Source organism: Neovison vison, chromosome 11 (genome assembly GCF_020171115.1).
Source record: "Neovison vison isolate M4711 chromosome 11, ASM_NN_V1, whole genome shotgun sequence".
In the NCBI taxonomy this organism is placed as follows: Eukaryota; Metazoa; Chordata; class Mammalia; order Carnivora; family Mustelidae; genus Neogale; species Neogale vison.
Window position 1 is genome coordinate 155,506,167 of NC_058101.1, and position 19,383 is coordinate 155,525,549.

Here is a 19,383-nt window from a genome sequence, read left to right on the forward strand (position 1 = left end):
TTAGACAGAGATACTACAGAGCTCAGCAGCCCCACCATGTGAAGATACAATGAAAAGTCCACCACCTGGAAGAGGGCCTTATCCTCATGCTGACATTCTGACCCCACACACCCTGCCCCCAAACCATAAAAGATAAATGTTTGCTGTTTGTAAGCCACCCAGTCGATGGTATTTTGTTTTAGCAGTTTGAATAGACTAAGACAAATTGGAGTTCACGGTACTGGACAGTGTTATTTCATGGATTCAACACACTTCTGTTCTGATCAATTCTGTTAAATTAAAATAATTAATATTTCCTTTAAATACTATCATTATAAGGAAAAACCTCATAAATTCTGAAAAAATAGAGATTGGTTTTGTTTCTATTTTATCATCTACATATTTTTGAGTCTACTTTAATTCTTGGGAATGCTTAAGTTTTATGTTTCCTGAATCGGTACATAATTAGGCTTACTTAAAACATGTTTTCATAATTCTACAACAATTCCACCCTTTTCTAGAGGATAATTAAACATATGGATAATGAAGAAGTCAAGGGGAGATTTTAAATAACCTTTCTAAGAGTCAAATAGTTCTTACGAAGTGGCTTTTTCCCTGTTGGTTTACTGACAATGGAAAGTCACTTCCCAATGGGCCGTTATTTTCAGAATCAGTGGCCCCAGATGACTACCCTCCCTGTGGTGGGGTTTATGGAGCAGATGGTGCAGGCAACGTGGGGAACATTATGGATATGACATTAGCAGCAATTATTCCACCACTGAGTATTAGTATTCTACGTTTTGTCATGCATGGAAACCTCTATGTGCAATACCTCAGAATTAGAAAATCTTATAAAACGAAACCAGCAAGACATTTGTTAGAGAGTTTGCACTTTGCCCTCATTTTCTGAGAAAGGAAAATTATTTTTCAATCATTTTGAAATGATCCAGGGTCTTTTATTAGAACTCCTAAAAAGAGGAAGAATTCTGAGTTATTTTTCCATTTGGCTATGAATTCAGTGATTTTTGCTGTAAATGGTCTCTTTTCTAAAGTGGCTGGCAAAAAATTCTACTGTTCTAGAAACTTCTTTAAAATATGATAGGGATGCCAGGGTAGATCAGTTGGTTAAGCAGTTGCCTTTGGCTCAGGTCATGATCCCAGGGTCCTAGGATAGAGTCTCAAATCGGGTTCCTGTCGCAGTGGGGAACCTGCTTCTCCCTCTGCTTGTTGGTCCCCCTGTTTGTGCTCTCCTCTCCCTCTCTCTCTGGCAAATAAATAAATAAGATCTCTAAAAAATAAAATAAAATATGAGAATTATATGAGAATATGAGAATGATAATGTATACAAATCAATCCAAATATATAATATATACATTATATTATCCATATTATATATATGGATTGATTTGCCTAAACCAGAAGAAATCAAATCAATCTAAATATATAATATATATATATATTTAGATTGATTTGTATATAATATATACATATATATTTATATATTTGTAAATAATATATAATATATATAATATATATGGATTGATTTGCATACATTATCATATTTTATTATTTAATTATATTTTATTATTTTATTTTATTTATTTTATTATTATTTAATTTTTTAATTTTATTATTTAATTTTATTTTTTCTGAAATATAGATATTTATTATATAATATATATTATATAATATATAACATTATATATTAATATATAACATTATATATTAATATATTATTATATACATTCTATGTGTGTGTGTGTGTGTGTGTGTGTGTATACATATATATCAGGTTTTTTGTATTGCTATCTTAAGAAAGTTTTATCAAATTAGTGGATTAGCAACACCAATGCATTCTTTTACAATTCTGGAGGTTGGAAGTCCAAAATTGGTTTTACAAAGCAAGAATCAAGTTGCCTCCAGAGCTATGTTCCTTTGGGGATCTCAAGGAGTGAATCCATTCCCTTGCTTTATACAGCTTCTAGAAGCTGCCCTTATTCTTTGGTTCATGGCCCCTTTCCTTTATCAAAACCCAAGTCAATCCCACATCACATTACTCTGATGGTGACTCTGCTTTCATTTGTAAGGATCATTGTAACTACATTGGGCCCACCTGGATAATCCAATTTCTAGGTTCATAATCACATCTACAAAATCTCTTTTGCTAAATTAGGATGCACACTCATGGGTTCTGGGGATTATGATGTACCTATGCCTGGGCCATCACTCCACCCACCACAACATATAAGATGTGCAATAAAAAGATGCTAATAATAAGTGGTAAGGGTTATATATTACAAAAAGTGTATCAATGACAAAACACTGCAATGTGTAGCATATTTCCCATAAATGAATAGACAGTTCCAATGAGTATTTCCAATTATTCATTTCATATTCTGATATCAATACTTTGGTATATAATTACATAAATAATATATGTAAGTGACAAGGTATAATTTAATAAAACAGAAACTATTGACACCACCACCTAACTTCAGAATAAGAGCATTACCAATATTAAAGATACATGTATAATCCACCCCAACCCTATTTCCCTAGTATCTCCCTAAGTAACCATAATCAAGAATTTTGTGTTTCAGGGTGCCTGGGTGGCTCAGTGGGTTAAAGCCTCTGCCTTCAGCTCAGGTCATGATCCCAGGGTCCTGGGTTCGAGCCCTCTCTGCTTAGCAGGGAGCCAGCCTGCTTCTCTGCCTGCCTCTCTGCCTACTTGTGATCTCTGTCAAATAAATAAATAAAATCTTAAAAAAAAAAGAATTTTGTGTTTCTTTATTTTTTCTTGTCTTTATTTATTTCCTTTTTTAAAATTTTATTTATTTGTTTGTTTATTTTTTAATTTATTTTTTATTTTCAGCACAACAGTATTATTTTTGCACCACACCCAGTGCTCCATGCAATCCGTGTGCTCTATAATACCCACCACCTGGTACCCCGACCTCCCACCCCACACCACTTCAAAACCCTCAACATGGACGGGACTGGAAGAGATTATGCTGAGTGAAATAAGTCAAGCAGAGAGAGTCAATTATCATATGGTTTCACTTATTTGTGGAGCATAACAAATAGCATGGAGGACATGGGAAGATAGAGAGGAGAAGGGAGTTGGGGGAAATTGGAAGGGAAGGCGAACCATGAGAGACTATGGACTCTGAATTTTGTGTTTCTAATTCGCTTGTTTGCCCTTAAAATTTTGATAGATAGATGACAGATAGTTAATAGGTAGATAGATAGATGATAGATAGATCATAGATGATAGGTAGATAATATGTAGATGATTGATAGATAGATAATAGAGAAAGAGAGAAAGATTTCCTGGTTTTGAGCTTTTAAAAAATAGTGCCATAGCACATTTTTGACACTTTGTTTTCAGTACATTTAACTAAGATTTATCCTCATTATTTTTTTATTTTTTAAGAGATTTTATTTATTTGACAGATAGAGATCACAAGTAGGCAGAGAGGCAGGCAGAGAGAAAGAGGGGAAGAAGCAGGCTCCCTCTACAGAAAGCCTGATGTGGGGCTTGATCCCAGGACCCTGGGAACATGACCTGAGCAGAAGGCAGAGGCTTTAACCCACTGAGCCAGCCAGGGACCCCTTTCCTCATTATTTTAAATAGCAGTATCAATCCATTTTACTGTTATGTAACATCTAATTTTGTTGATAAATCATAATTTATTACCCATTTTCCTGTCAATGAATGTTTGAAATGGTTTTTGTTTTTATTACAGCTAACAGTGCTACTATAGATATTTTTGTGTTATGTCTTCTGGCACACATGTACAAGAGTTTCTTTAAGATTTATACTTAGAACTGAAATATTGGTCTCTTGAGTACTTGTATATCTAATTTATAGTACAATGTTAATCTTTCTCACCTTTTCTACTTTCTTTTTTTTTTTTAAAGATTTTATTTATTTATTTGATAGACAGAAATCATTAAGTAGGCAGAGAGGCAGGCAGAGAGAGAGAGGAGGAAACAGGCTCCCTGCTGAGCAGAGAGCCCAATGCGGGGCTCGATCCCAGGATGCTGGGATCATGACCTGAGCCAAAGGCAGAGGCTTTAACCCACTGAGCCACCCAGGCGCCCCTCACCTTTTCTACTTTCAACAGTACATGTACTGTACTATACACATGTACTGTATGTGGTATCATTTTCCTCTCTATTCATGCCAACTTCTGACATCAAACTTTTTATTCTTAACAAGACTTTTGGTACAAATACGGTATCTTATTAATGTCTAAACTTTGCACTTCTTGCTATCAGAGGGCTTCAACTTTTTTTTCACATAATTCTTGGATATTTGTGATCTTTGCCCAGTGAAATGTCTTCTTTTGACTACTTTTCTACTCAGTTTTTTTGTCTTTTTCTCAGTGATTAACACGAGATCTTTTATAGCATGGCACCAGCCAGCTGTCAGTTATACCTGTGTAGCGAATATCATCTTCCAATATGGTTTGGCTTTTCATTATCCTTAAGGGACCTTCTAATGAATAGAATTTCCTAACATTTGATCTCATAGAATTTATTAATCTTTATTTTATGATCATTACTATTGTGCTTTTTAAAGAATTACCTCAAAGCTATAATACTCTGTTTTCTTTCTGTTTTTTTAAACCCATCTTATCTGAGCTTTCAACTCATCCAAACCTTTTTTTTTTTTGATTGTTATTATTGGGATAGAACTGAACATTTTTGTCGTAAGCAAAACAATTTATTAAGTAATCCATGTGTGCACCACTAATCCAACTCTACTTCCTTTATATATCAAATAAAGATTGTTTAGACTACTCATTTTATCCCATTGGCCAGTTTGTCTGCACCAACCATAATGTTTTACAGCTTTATAATCATTTCAATTACCTACTACAGGAAGTCCCTCTACTTCTTTCTCCTTCTGTAAGAGTACCTTGGTTATCTGGGACCTTCAGTGGTATTCTATATAAACTATAAAATTAGCTCATTAGTTTTCTCAAAAAATGTTTTGTTCTGACAAAAATGACATTGACTCTGGCTACTAGTTTTTACACATTTGTTACCTTTACAACATTTCCTCTTTCTTTGCATAATCATGGCATCTCCCCCTATGTATTGATCTACTTAAGTTTTCAAGAAATTAGGAAGTGTTCTAGGTAAAATCTCACAGTTTTAAAGATTTATTTCTACATATCTTATGTGATCAGTCATAGCATGTGTACTGTTTTTTCAATATTTCAGTTCATTTCAGCCCCATAAATTATGCATTCATAGCAATTTTTTATAGAGAAGTCTAATCAAATTTGTATCGCAGTTCACCAGTTTCTTGCTCGTCATTTCTGTTTGCACTGCAGAATAGCATTCTGTGTTTTTTTTAATTCTTCCCTTCTGAAATGCATTAATTAGAAGTCCATTTTATAAATGTTCAAGAAAAAACTTTTTCTTTAATGTCTTTCTTTCAATTTGGAAGAATTAGTGAGTACACTAATCAAATTAACTCTAATATTGTCTTAATATTTTGATAATGTTAACCCACTATATCCTGGGTTTCATTATTGATGCAAAGTCTACCACCAATCTCAGTATTTTCCAATAAAGGTAATTATAGGTCACCTGGGTGGCTCAGTCGGTTAAACATCTAACTCTTGGTTTTGGCTCAGGTGATGATGGGTCCTGGAATTGAGCCCTGGTCAGGCTCTACACTCACTGGAGAATCTGTTTGGGGAGACTCTCTCTCCCTTTGCTCTTCTCTCTGCTTTCTCTCCCTCTCTTTCTCTCTCAAGTAAATAAACAATTTTTTTTTAAAAAAAGGTAATTATATACATACCATACACATGTCATACAATTCATCCTTTTAAGTTTATAATTAAATGACCTTTACTGAACTCACACAATGTGCAACCATCACGATAACCATTTTTGAACATTTATTTATTGTTCACAAGGAAACCATGTACACTTTAGCAGTCCTTCCTCACCTCTCCCCAACTACTAATCTGCTTTCTGTCATCATAGGTTTGTGTGCTGTGGACATTTTATATATGTGGAATCATACAATACAGAATCTTTTGTGACTTTTAAAAAAAAATATATATATATATATATTTTTTTTTTTTTAATTTATTTATTTGACAAAAAGAGACCTAGCGAGAGAGGGAACACAAGCAGGGAAGCAGGAGAAGACGAGGGAGAAGCAGGCTTCCTGCCGAGCAGGGAACCCGATACAGGGCTCGATTCCAGGACCATGGGATCACGACCTGAGCCTAAGGCAGGTGCTTAACAACTGAGCCACCCAGGCACCCTGTGACTGGCTTTTTTAACATAGTATTTATAGGATTCATCCATGTTGCAGCTTGTATCAATACTCCATTTTGATGAATGGATAAATAGAATGTGGTGTTCCATATGATGGGATATTGTTTGGCAATAGAAGGGTGATTCTTTCAAACATTTTCTTTGCCTTTGATATTCTACAGTTTTAATATAATGTCTTCATATGGACTTATTTTTATTTATCTTTACTTGTATGTTCGAGTTTCCTATATCTTTGCATTAGTTTCTTTGGTTTATTCTGCAAAATTCTTGTCGTTTTCTCTGTTGGCTTTTGCTATTCTTTTTCATCCCTCTGGGTCTCAGTTAGATGTAGATTACTTTAGACTTCCCCCTTTTATCTTGAAAGTCATTTTCTCTCTCCTTTTCTCCCACTTTGCATCTGGGACATTTTCCCAGCTCTACAGTCTCCTCAAGTTCTTTGTTCACAAGTTTCTTATATGCTTTAATATATCCATTAAGTCTTTAATTTCAACACTTGTGTTTTCATTTTATTATTTTTCAAATATTCTTGTCATTATTGGCTTCTATTGCAGGATTTATCTTTTATTTCTTTAAATACATTTTACCTGTTTATCTCATATTTTCATATTTTTGATGTGGAGTTTCCAAGTCTGCATCTCCTCATGTCTACTTTCTTTTGTCTGTAGTAAATTATTATTGGTTATAAACATATATTTGGTTGAACTTTATCCATGACATTCTTGAGGGACTAATTAATGAATCCTTGGTCACAGGTTCAGTTTTTCCATCTTGTGGTGGTGCAAGACTTGGTTTCCCAGTCTAGACATTTGTATTTGCTTACCACCACTGCTTTTACTTTGGCAGTAGCTCACTCTTACTTTTGTTACTATTTTTGTCTTTGAAGAATCCCTTTATATTCTTGTAAGACAGCAAACTTTTTTAAAGTGCATATTTTTTCCATTATCCATAAAATAATGTCTAGGAGAAGGGCCCATCTATGTGTTTGTCTACCATTATGTTGGAAGCATACGTCCTTTATAAATACATTTTTCATCTATATCTGCATCTATGTCTGTATTTCCTGCACATGAAGTTGTTTTTTCTCACACTCTTTATTCTATTTTATTTTTTGAAGGAAGACTAACACCAAGTAAAAATCAGTAAAGTTCTTGTTTTCATAATATACTCCTTCCATATCCCCTGTTTTCATTCTTGTTGTGTTCCATTCCCTTTCCTGCAGATTGTTTGCCTGGAGGTGATAGGCACTATGCATAATTCAACTTTATAACCCTCAGCACATTGCCTGTTACACAGAAGGTGTTCAATAGATATCAAATTAAAAAAGTAAATTATAATGCTTAAAGTCAACCTAATTCCTGTATTAATCATACAAAAATACAGTGATTACTGGATTTTGTGTCAAAATACAGGACACGTTTTATTATGTTCCCAATGTTTGCCTAGTTAACTTTTTTTCCTTTTTTTTTTTTTCATTTTAAAAACCAAGCTCATTAGATTTTTTTCAGGAAATCTTCCCTGATCCTTCCACCTTAGTCCCTATTAGCTATTATTTCCTTATGTTTCCATAGCATGCTGCTGTGTGTGCCTCCAATATAGCACTTATAATGTGGAAAGATAATTATCTGTTTATGATCTATCTTCTACAACATAATGAACAATTTCACAGCAGAGACCATTTTTCAATATTGTATCATCAGCACTGAACTAAATTCCAGATTGGCAATATGTGATAAACAGTTGTTGAATGAAACCAAATAAATTTGAGACTAGCACTGGTCTTTTTATATTTTTAATGTGAATAAATTCTATTGAACTTACAGTGAAAATAAATGATCTATCTCATGCTCAAATATATGCACATGTCATTGAGCATACACACTTTACTTTCACAGAAAATAATTGAATAATAATGTAGCATGATAAAATATGTGTCAAGTTAAGAATTGCATAATTTTCAAATAAATTTCTAATAATTTAATAAGGCTAAAAACCATTCTCTAATAACAGCATCAATAGCATCAACAATTTTAAAAACAGTAAAAGAAACTGAATTTTTTAACCTGAATGTATCTTTTCAAAAGATTAATTAGTATCCTAATTGTTGAATTTGTAAAACCATTTTATTAAATAACATTATAAATAAGAAAGGCAGTGATAGTTTCCACTATACTCATCATTTTAGATTAAAATGTTTAGTCATTGAAAAGCATTCAAGATGTTTAGAAAAAATATTCTAGTTAGTGATATTATTTATTTTTGTTCTATCTTATGATATTTTAATAATAAAAATATTTTTAAAAAATATTATCTTCTGAAAATATTCCTAGCATATTCGTTTTTAAGGATACTTTATACCGCTAATTTTTGCTCAAATCCATTGAGACATAATGAAAAAAAAAAGTTTAATTATACTAAATAAATCAACACATTTAAGTTTTTTGCCGCTTGCATGATTCCGTATGTTCTAGACTCTAAGCGATCACATGAAAAATTATTTGTGTAAGAAAAATGCATCATCAAAACAAAGGAGCAAAGGGAAGAAAAAAGAGAGAGAGGGACAAACCAAGAAATAGACTCTTGGGGCACCTGTGTGGCTCATTCCGTTAAGGGGCTGCCTTCGGCTCAGGTCATGATCCCAGGGTCCTGGGATTGAGCCCTGCATCTGGCTCTCTGCTCGTGGAGAGCCTGCTCTCCCTCTCCTTTTGCCTACTGCTCTCTGCCCACTTGTGCTCTCAATCTCACTCTTTCTCTGTCAAATAAATAAATAAAATCTTTAAAAAAAAGAAGAGGAAACAGACTCTTAACTGTAGAGAATAAACATGGGAGAGATGGATGGGTGACATAGGTGATGGGAATTAACGATGGCACTTGTGATGAGCATCGGGTGTTGTATAGATGTATTGAATCTCTGTATTACACACCTGAAATTAATATTACACTCTATGTTAACTATACTGGAATTTAAATAAAAACCTAAAATAAAGAAAAGAAAAATGCATCATACCACTATTGGAATGATGATTAAGAAAAATACTAGAAAAGGCATGAAATTCATTCAGTGGAGATGAAAGATGAAAAAACACATGCCCAATATAATTTCAACTACATGAAAAAGTGTAGGATAAAGAAAAGGAAAAAAAAAAGACATCAACGTATCAATAATGATTGTACTGTAGAGACCTGTTTCCTTTACTCTGTAAGGACACAGTTGAAAACCACTTGCATACATCACCAGTACAGAAATGTGGCCACTAGTCCTACAGAGGCAGTGTGTGCGTGTACATGTATGGGGAAGTGGCGGAGGAGGAAAGAGGAGGACCGGCACAGAGACAGAAAGAAACAAAAAACAAGGAAAGGACAGGGAAGAAGTAAGTAAGAAGGCAGGGAGAAAAGGAAGGAGAAGTGGGAGGAGTCTGCGGACTGGAAATTACCTGAAAACACTATGGAACTTCAAACGTAGAGACCAGAGGGAAGAGAAGCACTTAACAAATTTTATTAACATTTAATGATGATTTTCCCTACTTTGCCCCTAATTGGTCATTTTAGTTAGTTTCTAGCAATCCTATACTCCCCTAGAGAGCCAAAGATGAATATTGTCTTCTATGTTATTTTAGGTGCTACATCTAGCTGTGATTTTTACTAACTTTGGTCTTTCCCCAGGGTACTCATTATGGAGAAATGACAACTTGGTATCTACTAGATTTAACTGGATAACATTTAGGTATAAGGTGTGTGTAATTTCCCATCAGTATGGATGTTAATCAGTAACCCCAAACACCTTAAAAAAAAAAAAAAACAAATAAACAACATCAGAAATAACACCAACCAAAAAAACCCACAAACATAGACCACATAAACCCAGAATCTTTGCATTAGCTTACAAAACAGTTGTTTTGCATGCAAGACAATCATAGCTGGCGGTATATAATGCTGGCAATGTATCCTTTAAAGCTCTGAAACCAGAATTTATAGGTCTGGATTACAACTATGCCTCCTATTAGCTTTGTAATCATGTTGAAGTTACTTGGCTTATCTTGGTCCCACAGTCCACATCTGTAAAACTGCGCAAATAATAACACCTACTTCATAGATTTGCTATGAGGATGGCGGGAGGAATCCACAAAGCAACTAGTATAACATGCGGCACAAAGTGATAGGTAAGCAACAATATGTACCATTATAGAAAAAGGCCCTGGAACACAAACCTATTACATAGAGAGATGGGGGGGACGGGCATTGAATAAAAACAGGAAATACAGAAATACATAAATTTTGAAATGCAAAATTTAATACAAAAAGTTAATGATAAGCTTATCATACGGGTTTGAAAATTTTCCATATTATTCACCAGGTTCAACATTACAATTATCTAACCCAAATTCTTATGTGGCATATCAAAATGCCCCTATTATTTCAAAAACTAATTTATAAAAGGAAAATACAACCAAATTTGTATTTAATATGAATTTTGATTTTGAGGATCTAAAAGCTAATATTTAATGAGTGTGGTTCTAAGTACCTCATGTGGATCGATCTAATGCTTGCAGCCACCCCACAAAAGGAAGCACTATTATAACTATCCCTATTTTAAGGAAGAAAAAACGATACAGCGAGATTAGAAAGCTATCTCACTGCAAGAGCTGAGATTTGATCCCCAGAAGACTGAGTCTAGTATATAAACCATTATAAAATTTGTCTAATTGAATTATTATTTTTTGTACCTCACAATGTAAAATTTCAAATATAAGGTCTATTACTTACTATGTCATGTATAGATGGAATTTGAACTAGATTTTAATGGATACTTACTTTCAAAACCAAACATGATATATAACTTTACATTGTCAATAAAATATTTTCTTAAAACATTAATTTAAACTAATTAAAATAAGGTATATCATTCTATTATAATAATAATTATAGACTTCTGAAATGTCAAAATTAGTCTTTCTATAGTATGAAATATAACTATATTTCATCATTGTTACTTTACTATATTAATAATATACTAATATAATATAACATATACATTAAGTATATAACATATAGTTAACATGTAACTTACCAGTTACTTTTCTTAGCAGGCATCATTATAACTGGATTTGATTAAAGCATATTCTCCCATAATTAAGGCAGAGAGAAACTGACTTTAGTCCAACCACCTATTTCTTTGGCAGTAGACAGGAATGGTATTAATACAGTATAACATATAACAAATATTATTTATTATGAAATATGAAAAAATGATGAAAAAGTAAGATTAACTTCTGAAGGTGTTACTGCAAAAGGAGTTTGTAGAGAAAAGAATCATTAAATGTCTCTGTCCTAAAGTTTTATGATTCCGTATAAAATTCAATTCAGTTGCCTTATAAGACTTATGAGTGAGTTCAATACATGTTTAAATTTCAGAAATGGAAATATAAATATTTATTTCATTTTCATATATGTGATCTCATATTTATTATTGTCTCTTTTTTTACTCACTTATAACCTTTCTATATTTTCTCCCTTATAGGGCATAGCTCAGGTGAACAGGGAAAATTCCATCAATGAAATGATTAGACTTTATGTATGTTTTACATTTTAAGAATAATTACATTTTAAACCAACTTTAGTAAGTCTGTTTTAGAATTTTTTGCATGTACTGCATATACATCCATTATCCCTATTTTGCAAAATTGTTTCCTGCTTTAGTTCCTGGTCTTTTAGTATAGGCAAGTTATTTCAAATCAAGTTACAAGAATTTCTTTTAGGTGGCATTATTTGACTACCATTTAATTTACTCTATTTACACAAATGATCAGGACTCACAAATTATGTTGGTTGCCTAGTATAAATGGGATACACCAGCTATAAGGATTAAGTTTTAAAAATTTATTTTCAAAATGCTGAATTTGGTTTGGTTGTTTAATAGGGTAGTTTCCCAGAACAATGGTCATTTACAGACTATTGAAAACCCAAACTTCAAGAACAGTTAAAACCTTAGTTTCTAGGTTTTCAGGAGATGGTCATTTTTGTTTTGTCAGTTTTGTTTTGGACCCTGGTCCTAAACCAAAGGCCTAAGTATGTCAGTAAACAAAGGTATTTCTGGTTATTCACAGAAAGAGCACAGTGGATATAGGATAACATTTGGCCTTGATGACAGGTGACAGTTGATTTCTGCCTTGTGTGATTTAGAAACAGAAACTGAAGGATCCCTGGGTGGTTTTTGTTTTTGTGTTTTTGTTGTTGTGTTTCTGTTTTGCTTTGTCTTTTAGCGCATTCTTGTAGCAAAAGTTCCTGGAAGATCTGAGATTCTATCTATAAAATTTATCACTAAACTAATAGTATAGGATAAGGAGATTCAACTAAATTTTATTATATATACTGTAGCTTAAAAGTACTTTTATTTTAGCCTCACAGTGGGGAACACTTGTAGACTGTAAGGAAATTCCTTACTTGTCAGTTATTTTTCCTAGCAGGCATCATTATAACTGGAGTTGCTTTCATCTTCTCCTATGGTTAAGGCAGAGAGAAACCTACTTTAGTCCAATCACCTATTCCTTTGGCAGTAAATTGGGAATGAGACACAGACCACAGAGCAGTAAGCAATGCAAGAACTGGTCACCAACCAGGGAGCTATGCTTTTTGGTCAACTGAACTCTAGACTAAGGGAGGGTGACCTGTCTTTGGCTGATAGAAGCTTGTTCATATATCCCCATTTACAGGTTCTGCAGATCCTTGTGGTTGGTGGAATTTCCACATTATCATGAACTTTGTGGTAAAAAGCTGAAGTGAACTCTGTTCATTGTCACTTTGGAAGATACATGGGGCACCTAGCAAGCAGAAAAAAAAAAATTATCTGGTATATAAACTCAGTTGCAGTTAGAAGATAAGGGTCTTTGTGCACAAATCATCATCAAGAGAGCATACAGATTTGTAACATTTACTACTGAAATTTGACCTCCCTACAAGAGAAGCAGTCTACCAGGTCTGATATTATGGAAACATTTTTTGTGATTGCTTGGTTATTATATTCTGTTAACTGGCAATTTGGTTTTCAAGGAATAAAAAAAGATGAAAACTGGTGTTCAGTTTCTCTGAATATCTCCAGCCTTGGCTATTTTCCATGGAAATGAAATCTTCCTCAAATGTTCACTTCATTCACACTTATAATAAAGTCTGAATGTTTAATTTTTTCACTCATTTCAAAAATCTAATGGGAAAATTGTATTTATAAATTCAAAATTAGTGCTTATGTTCATATACATACAAAACCCACGCATACACCTGGCTATGAATCTATGTCATTCTATATATTAGCCCAGAAATTGTGAGCAAGAATTTGATTGAAATCTTTGACTCTTCCCCTTTTTAAGTCAACTATGAGTAGTCTAATCAGGAAAACTCTTCAGTCAAATCTTCTTAAAGGATTACTGGCAATAATGTCCCTTTATTATTATTTCATTATTTCAAAATCACCTTTTATTTTTTCCAAACCACCTGTTTCATGGAACTTACTATATTAAACATGAGGTAATGTATCTTCACTGTAAAGAAGAATATATAATCACTTTTATAAAACAGCTTTCAAGAAAATTTCACTAAATGCATTCTGGATGTTATTGGGTATCTACTGAAAAAAATGGTTCTAGAAAATAAATGCAAAGATGAAAATATTTTACTTCAAATGTCTCATAGCAATCCAACATTTTATTCTGACAAACTAGGAAAGCAAAATTTGAATGGAATGGCAAAATATAAGCATAATAAAATTGTACTCTTCTGTGACCTCTTCTTCGGAGACATTTAGATCACTAAAAACATGGGCAAAGCCTTGTAACTAAAATGACTCTTGTTAGTAGTGAGGATTGTGGGGTATGGAAAACTCACAAGGATGTCAGTGGCTTTTGCTAAAATTCAGAGGTGCCCAAAGAATAGCACACAAGATTCTGAACTTTTAAAGCAGTTTTTTTCTTTCTTTCTTTCTTTCTTTTTTTTTATCGTAGGATTACAGAGTGAATATCTTTCTTCGTCAGAAATGGAATGATCCCCGCCTTGCATATAGTGAATATCCTGATGACTCTTTAGACCTAGACCCTTCTATGCTAGACTCCATTTGGAAACCTGACTTGTTCTTTGCCAATGAAAAGGGTGCCAACTTTCATGAAGTTACTACAGACAATAAATTATTACGAATTTTCAAGAATGGAAATGTTCTTTACTCAATAAGGTGAGTCATAGACAAATCCCTGATTCCAGTGAAATACTGTGGTTTTTTTTTTTTTAATGAATGTTTTGAGATTTTTGAGTAAGTGCTATCATTGTTCTTCTTGAGTTCCTCTTAATATACCATTTCCCAAATACGTCCAATCACCAACAATAGACCCAAGTTCCAGATCTAGAAACTGTATGAGTAATTCTTGAAAATCCACTTTTTAAATTTTTTACTTTTTTATTTTTTAAAGATTTTATTTATTTATTTATTTGACAGAGAAAGAGACACAGCAAGAGAGAAACACAAGCAGGGGGAATGGGAGAGGGAGAAGCAGGCTTCCCAGTGATCAAGGAGCCTGATGTGGTGCTTGATCCCAGGACCCTGGGATCATGACTAGAGCCAAAGGCAGAGGCTTACTGACTGAGCCACCCAGGTGCCCCAAAATCCATTTTTTAGAAAATAAATGGCTCAGCCTCTTAATATCAGCAAAATTGGTGGACAGTTTAAAGGCAAATTGAATGACAGCTGATTCATACACTGTGATTATATTTTTACAGATGCATACTTCTTTAAAATATTTGTTGGTGAAGAAATATTTGGATTTACTTGTCTGGAAATCATTTTCCATAAATTATTTTTCAGATATTTATATTTTTTTTATCTCAGATATTTATATTATTTTTCAGATTTTATATTTTTTTCCTCTGGTCTTTCTTTAGTAAAGATCTTATTTACATTTCAGTTAAGACTATATAGCTTTTAATAATACAAAAACATAATTAATTCATACCAAAATATAAACACTGATATTAAAATTTCTTGACTATTGAACTTGAGAGCTTATTCAACCTTGTCTGTTTATATATTAAACAGGTGTAAAATCAATAAACAATAGTTGAAAGGATGTATTTGATGATTTGTGTCACACCTGAGAAATATTCTAAAATAAAATTATTATCTTAAAACTTCCATAATTTATTTTCTTTATTTAGTTTATAGGTAGGTTATGGATATTTCATTGTTTATATCAAGTCCTATTGGATTGGAAAATGGGCCATGCATTAAGAATTGCTTACGTATCTTGGCAACATTTTTGAGAAAAGTTATGAAATGATTCTGAATTGCCTCTTTTGTCTTTCAGTATGAGTTCAGATGAAACAGATGTCTCTTAGCTCCTTGTTTTTGTTTGTTACAACCATGCTCACTTAATCAGAATAAATTCATTTTTGTGAGTTGTTTTTAGAAATCTCATAGGACTTTAAAATCTTCAAGTGGCAGTTTCTTTGTTAACAAAAATTGTGCTAGAAAAAAAAAATCTCATTCAATTTACAAATGGAACATCTGTGATTTTCATGAGAGACCTGGCTTTCTTGCTTGTTTAAAGACTGTCCTGGAAATCCTGATCGATCGAACTTATCCATTTATTCCTATTTTCTTCTTACACCTCCTAAAACAAAGAAATCAACTGAGTAAGGAGTAAAAAAGGCATTAACACACAGGAGGATGAAAGTAATGGGAAAAACAACAGTGACAGATGAGCGATTATGACATATTTTAGAACACTGGAAAATGAATGCATTGTGAAAACTGATTTAACAGGCACAACTGAAATCTGAGCTACAGAGAGGGACCCCAAAAGAAAGAAAATAATATCCTCAAACTTTTAGAAATTTAAGGTATCTAAGACTTCAGAAAGTGGAAGCTAGATAAGAAAGAAAAGGACAAGAATTGATTTAAAATCTGCTGAAAGAAGACCGAGCTTTCTATTCCTGAGTTTCTTGTCCATGTCCTTCAGACTAGGAACTACTTTTTTTTTTTTTTTTTTTTTCCATCTGGAATGAGCAGAAAGAGGATGGAAAACCTGGGGGAGGTTCTACCATGAGCTTCAAGAGTAGACTCCAGGTACATCTGTCATGGGGCATTATACTAAGAAAATGGAGATTACATGATGTTTGTACACTGTATGGTGAAATGTTTGTTCTCCGTAAAATGCTGAAAGCCAGTCCTAAACCTCTTCTATTGAGCAGTAGTAGTCAGAAGAATGTACCTCTGGGAAAATATCTACAGATATGACAATTGGGGAACCACCAAGAAAAAATCTGCATGGTCATGTTATTATCCTAGTGTTAAGCCCATTACTCAGTGAACCATCTGCTACTAACTGAGTTCCAAATGGTTTTTCTTACCTTATTTTTAAAAAACAGACATTTGAGAACATTCTATAATAGTAACGATCAAAAAAGAAGTAGAGGCCATGGAGTGCCTGGGTGGCTCAGATAGCTAAGCATCTGCCTTCTGCTCAGATCATGATCCCAAGGTCTTGAGATTGAGCCTCATGTTGGGCTCCCAACTCAACAGGGAGTCTGTTTCTCTCTCTCCCTTTGCCTCTCCCCCTGCGTGCCCCCTCTCTGTCACTCTTTCTTTCTCAAGTAAGTACATAAAATCTTAAAAAAGGAAGAAAAAAGCAGAGGCCAAAAGAAACACACAGAGGAAATAAAAAGAAAAGAGGAGAAAATTAAGAAAGAGAAAAGGATTGACTCGAGAAAATACGGAGAGCAGAAGAGACCATTAAAAAAAAAATCTCTGGACAGATGAGATAACTACACGCATGAAATAAGAAAGGAATAAAAGGAATCATTCAGAGCATAACAGGAGCAAAGAAAAAGCAAAGTGAGAAAAAGAATCAGTAGAATATTTGGAAGATGAAGTGAAGACATCTCCCAAAAAGTAGAATCAAGATACAAAGAAATAGAGAAGAAAGAATGTGAAAATCAGCACATCAATACAGAGGTTTAATATCTGATTAGAAAGAAAAAAAGAGGAAAAGCAGAGATTTCCATGAAAAACAAGGAATTGATAGTTTGCCTGCTGCAATGGCTATTGAAAGCAACACTGTAGCTCTGATAGAGGGTTTGTTGAATTTGTAGCTCTGATAGGCAATTTGTTGATTATTGAAATGAGACAATTATTGGTAGTAGGGAAAACAAAATGTTACATGAGAGTTATAATTATAGCAAACAACTATGCTTAACCATGGATAGTAATTAATTATTCATAACATGTAAACACTGACTATTAATTTAACCATAAATATTTGTGTAACTAAATTTTGAGTATTATGGGAGAATTAAGTACACAAAGTGTGGTATAAAAGACATTTTTTCCTTGTTAGAAATAATAGACAATTTCACAAACTTAAAAAATCAAGCATAATATAATAGCAATTGAGATACAGGACTATAAATCATTGACAAGTGTCTAAAGAGAGGCTGCCACCAGGGAGCTAGAACTGAACTGAGGGTAGGATGGAGAGGGCAAAAATACACTGTGGTTTTTTTTTTGTTGTTGTTTGTTTGTTTTTAATGGTTTCTATAGTGTATTAACTTCTAGTCTCAGTTTTTGTTTTGTTTTGTTTTGTTTTGTTTGCTTCCAGAGTTTATTCTCAGTTTTTTTGTGTTTGAACTTCTAAATGATATCCATGAATTGTACTGATAAATTTTTAAATAAAGTCCTTTTCGAGGGAGGGCTCTGGAGCCAGACACATAACTTTTAGATGTTCCCAGTTGGGATTTGGTTTTACCTTACTTATAACATTAGCTTGTTACTTTTAAACAAGCTAATTGTTTATGAGCTTCTCATAAGAAGACACAAGACTCTGGGTCAGAGATAAAGGAATATATTATTTACCACAAGCAACATGAGCATCCGTGAATTGACCTAATTTCTCCCTTCCCCTCAAGTTTCACTGGAGCACTGGATCAGGGTAACACACACTGTGTGTCTGTGTCCCAGCTGTGGAACACGGAGTTTGGGGAATCCATTGCCTTTATTATAAGCAGTAAGCAAGCCTCCTCTTTGTCCAGAAGGACAACATTATCTCACTTCTCAAAATTAGCAGCTGTATAAACAACCTGGAAAAATGGCTCAGGTAAAAGAATAGTCTGGGCCTTACAGTCTTGGTACACCCAGCAAGAGGTAGGAGTACCAAAACGCACAGAGACCCATAGATGACTGTCTCTCCCAAACCATATCCAGGCTCTATGACTTACCAGCTGTGATTTGGGGCACGTTGGTGGAGGAAAGGCTCATTTTTCTTATATGCATGGTAATAATTACCTTGAGCCTGAAATAATGTATGTAAAGCATGTAGCATAGTGCCAGGCATACAACAGAGAGTAAAGTTGTTATTTGTGTCTTCCCTTAAAACAAAATAAAACAAAACAAAACAAAAAAACCCAAAAAAGTGTAAGTGCTGGTATTTTCCAAAATCTATAAAGTAGCACTGTATGGACACTTGTAAGTTATTAATGTAAGTTTCTGTTTTGTCACTTATAAAAGGGAGATGACAAAATCCTCATTATGAGGTAATGGAAGCAGTTAAATATTATCTACTATTGGTGCTCCTGGGTGACTCAGTAGGTTAGGCCTCTGCCTTCAGCTCAGGTCATGATCTCTGGGTCCTGGCATCGCATCAGGCTCTCCTCGGCAGGGAGCCTGCTTCCTCCTCTCTCTCTCTGCCTGCCTCTCTGCCTACTTGTGATCTCTGTCAAATACATAAATAAAATATTTTAAAAAGTATTATCTACTTCTTACTTTCTAATACTACTAATACATACTAACACACATCCAACTTTATTGCTTATATTATGGTAGGATTAGCATATTAAAAATCAAATAACAGGAAGAAATTGTAGATCAAAAATGCTATGCACAGCAACTTGTCAAAGATCTTAACACAATTTCAACTTTTATTTAAAGTAAATATAATCACTCTTTCTTTGAAATTCAGTTGTGAAAAGAATTTAGACTTACTTATATAATGTGTATTTATTTTTGGAACATAAATTTTTAATAGATAAAGCAAACTTATCAACAGATGCTTTTTAAGGTGTTGTTTATTC

The 19,383-nt window shown here is 33.5% G+C and overlaps 1 protein-coding gene across 1 annotated transcript in view; it reads left to right on the top strand.

Annotated features, from left to right (window-relative positions):
• Nucleotides 1-19,383, top strand: part of GLRA3 (glycine receptor alpha 3) — a 193,447-nt gene that overhangs the window by 102,541 nt on the left and 71,523 nt on the right. Inside the window, exon 4 of the mRNA XM_044225074.1 lies at nucleotides 14,274-14,497. Within this exon, the coding sequence (XP_044081009.1) occupies nucleotides 14,274-14,497 (224 nt within the window). The remainder of the gene's footprint in view (nucleotides 1-14,273; nucleotides 14,498-19,383) is intronic.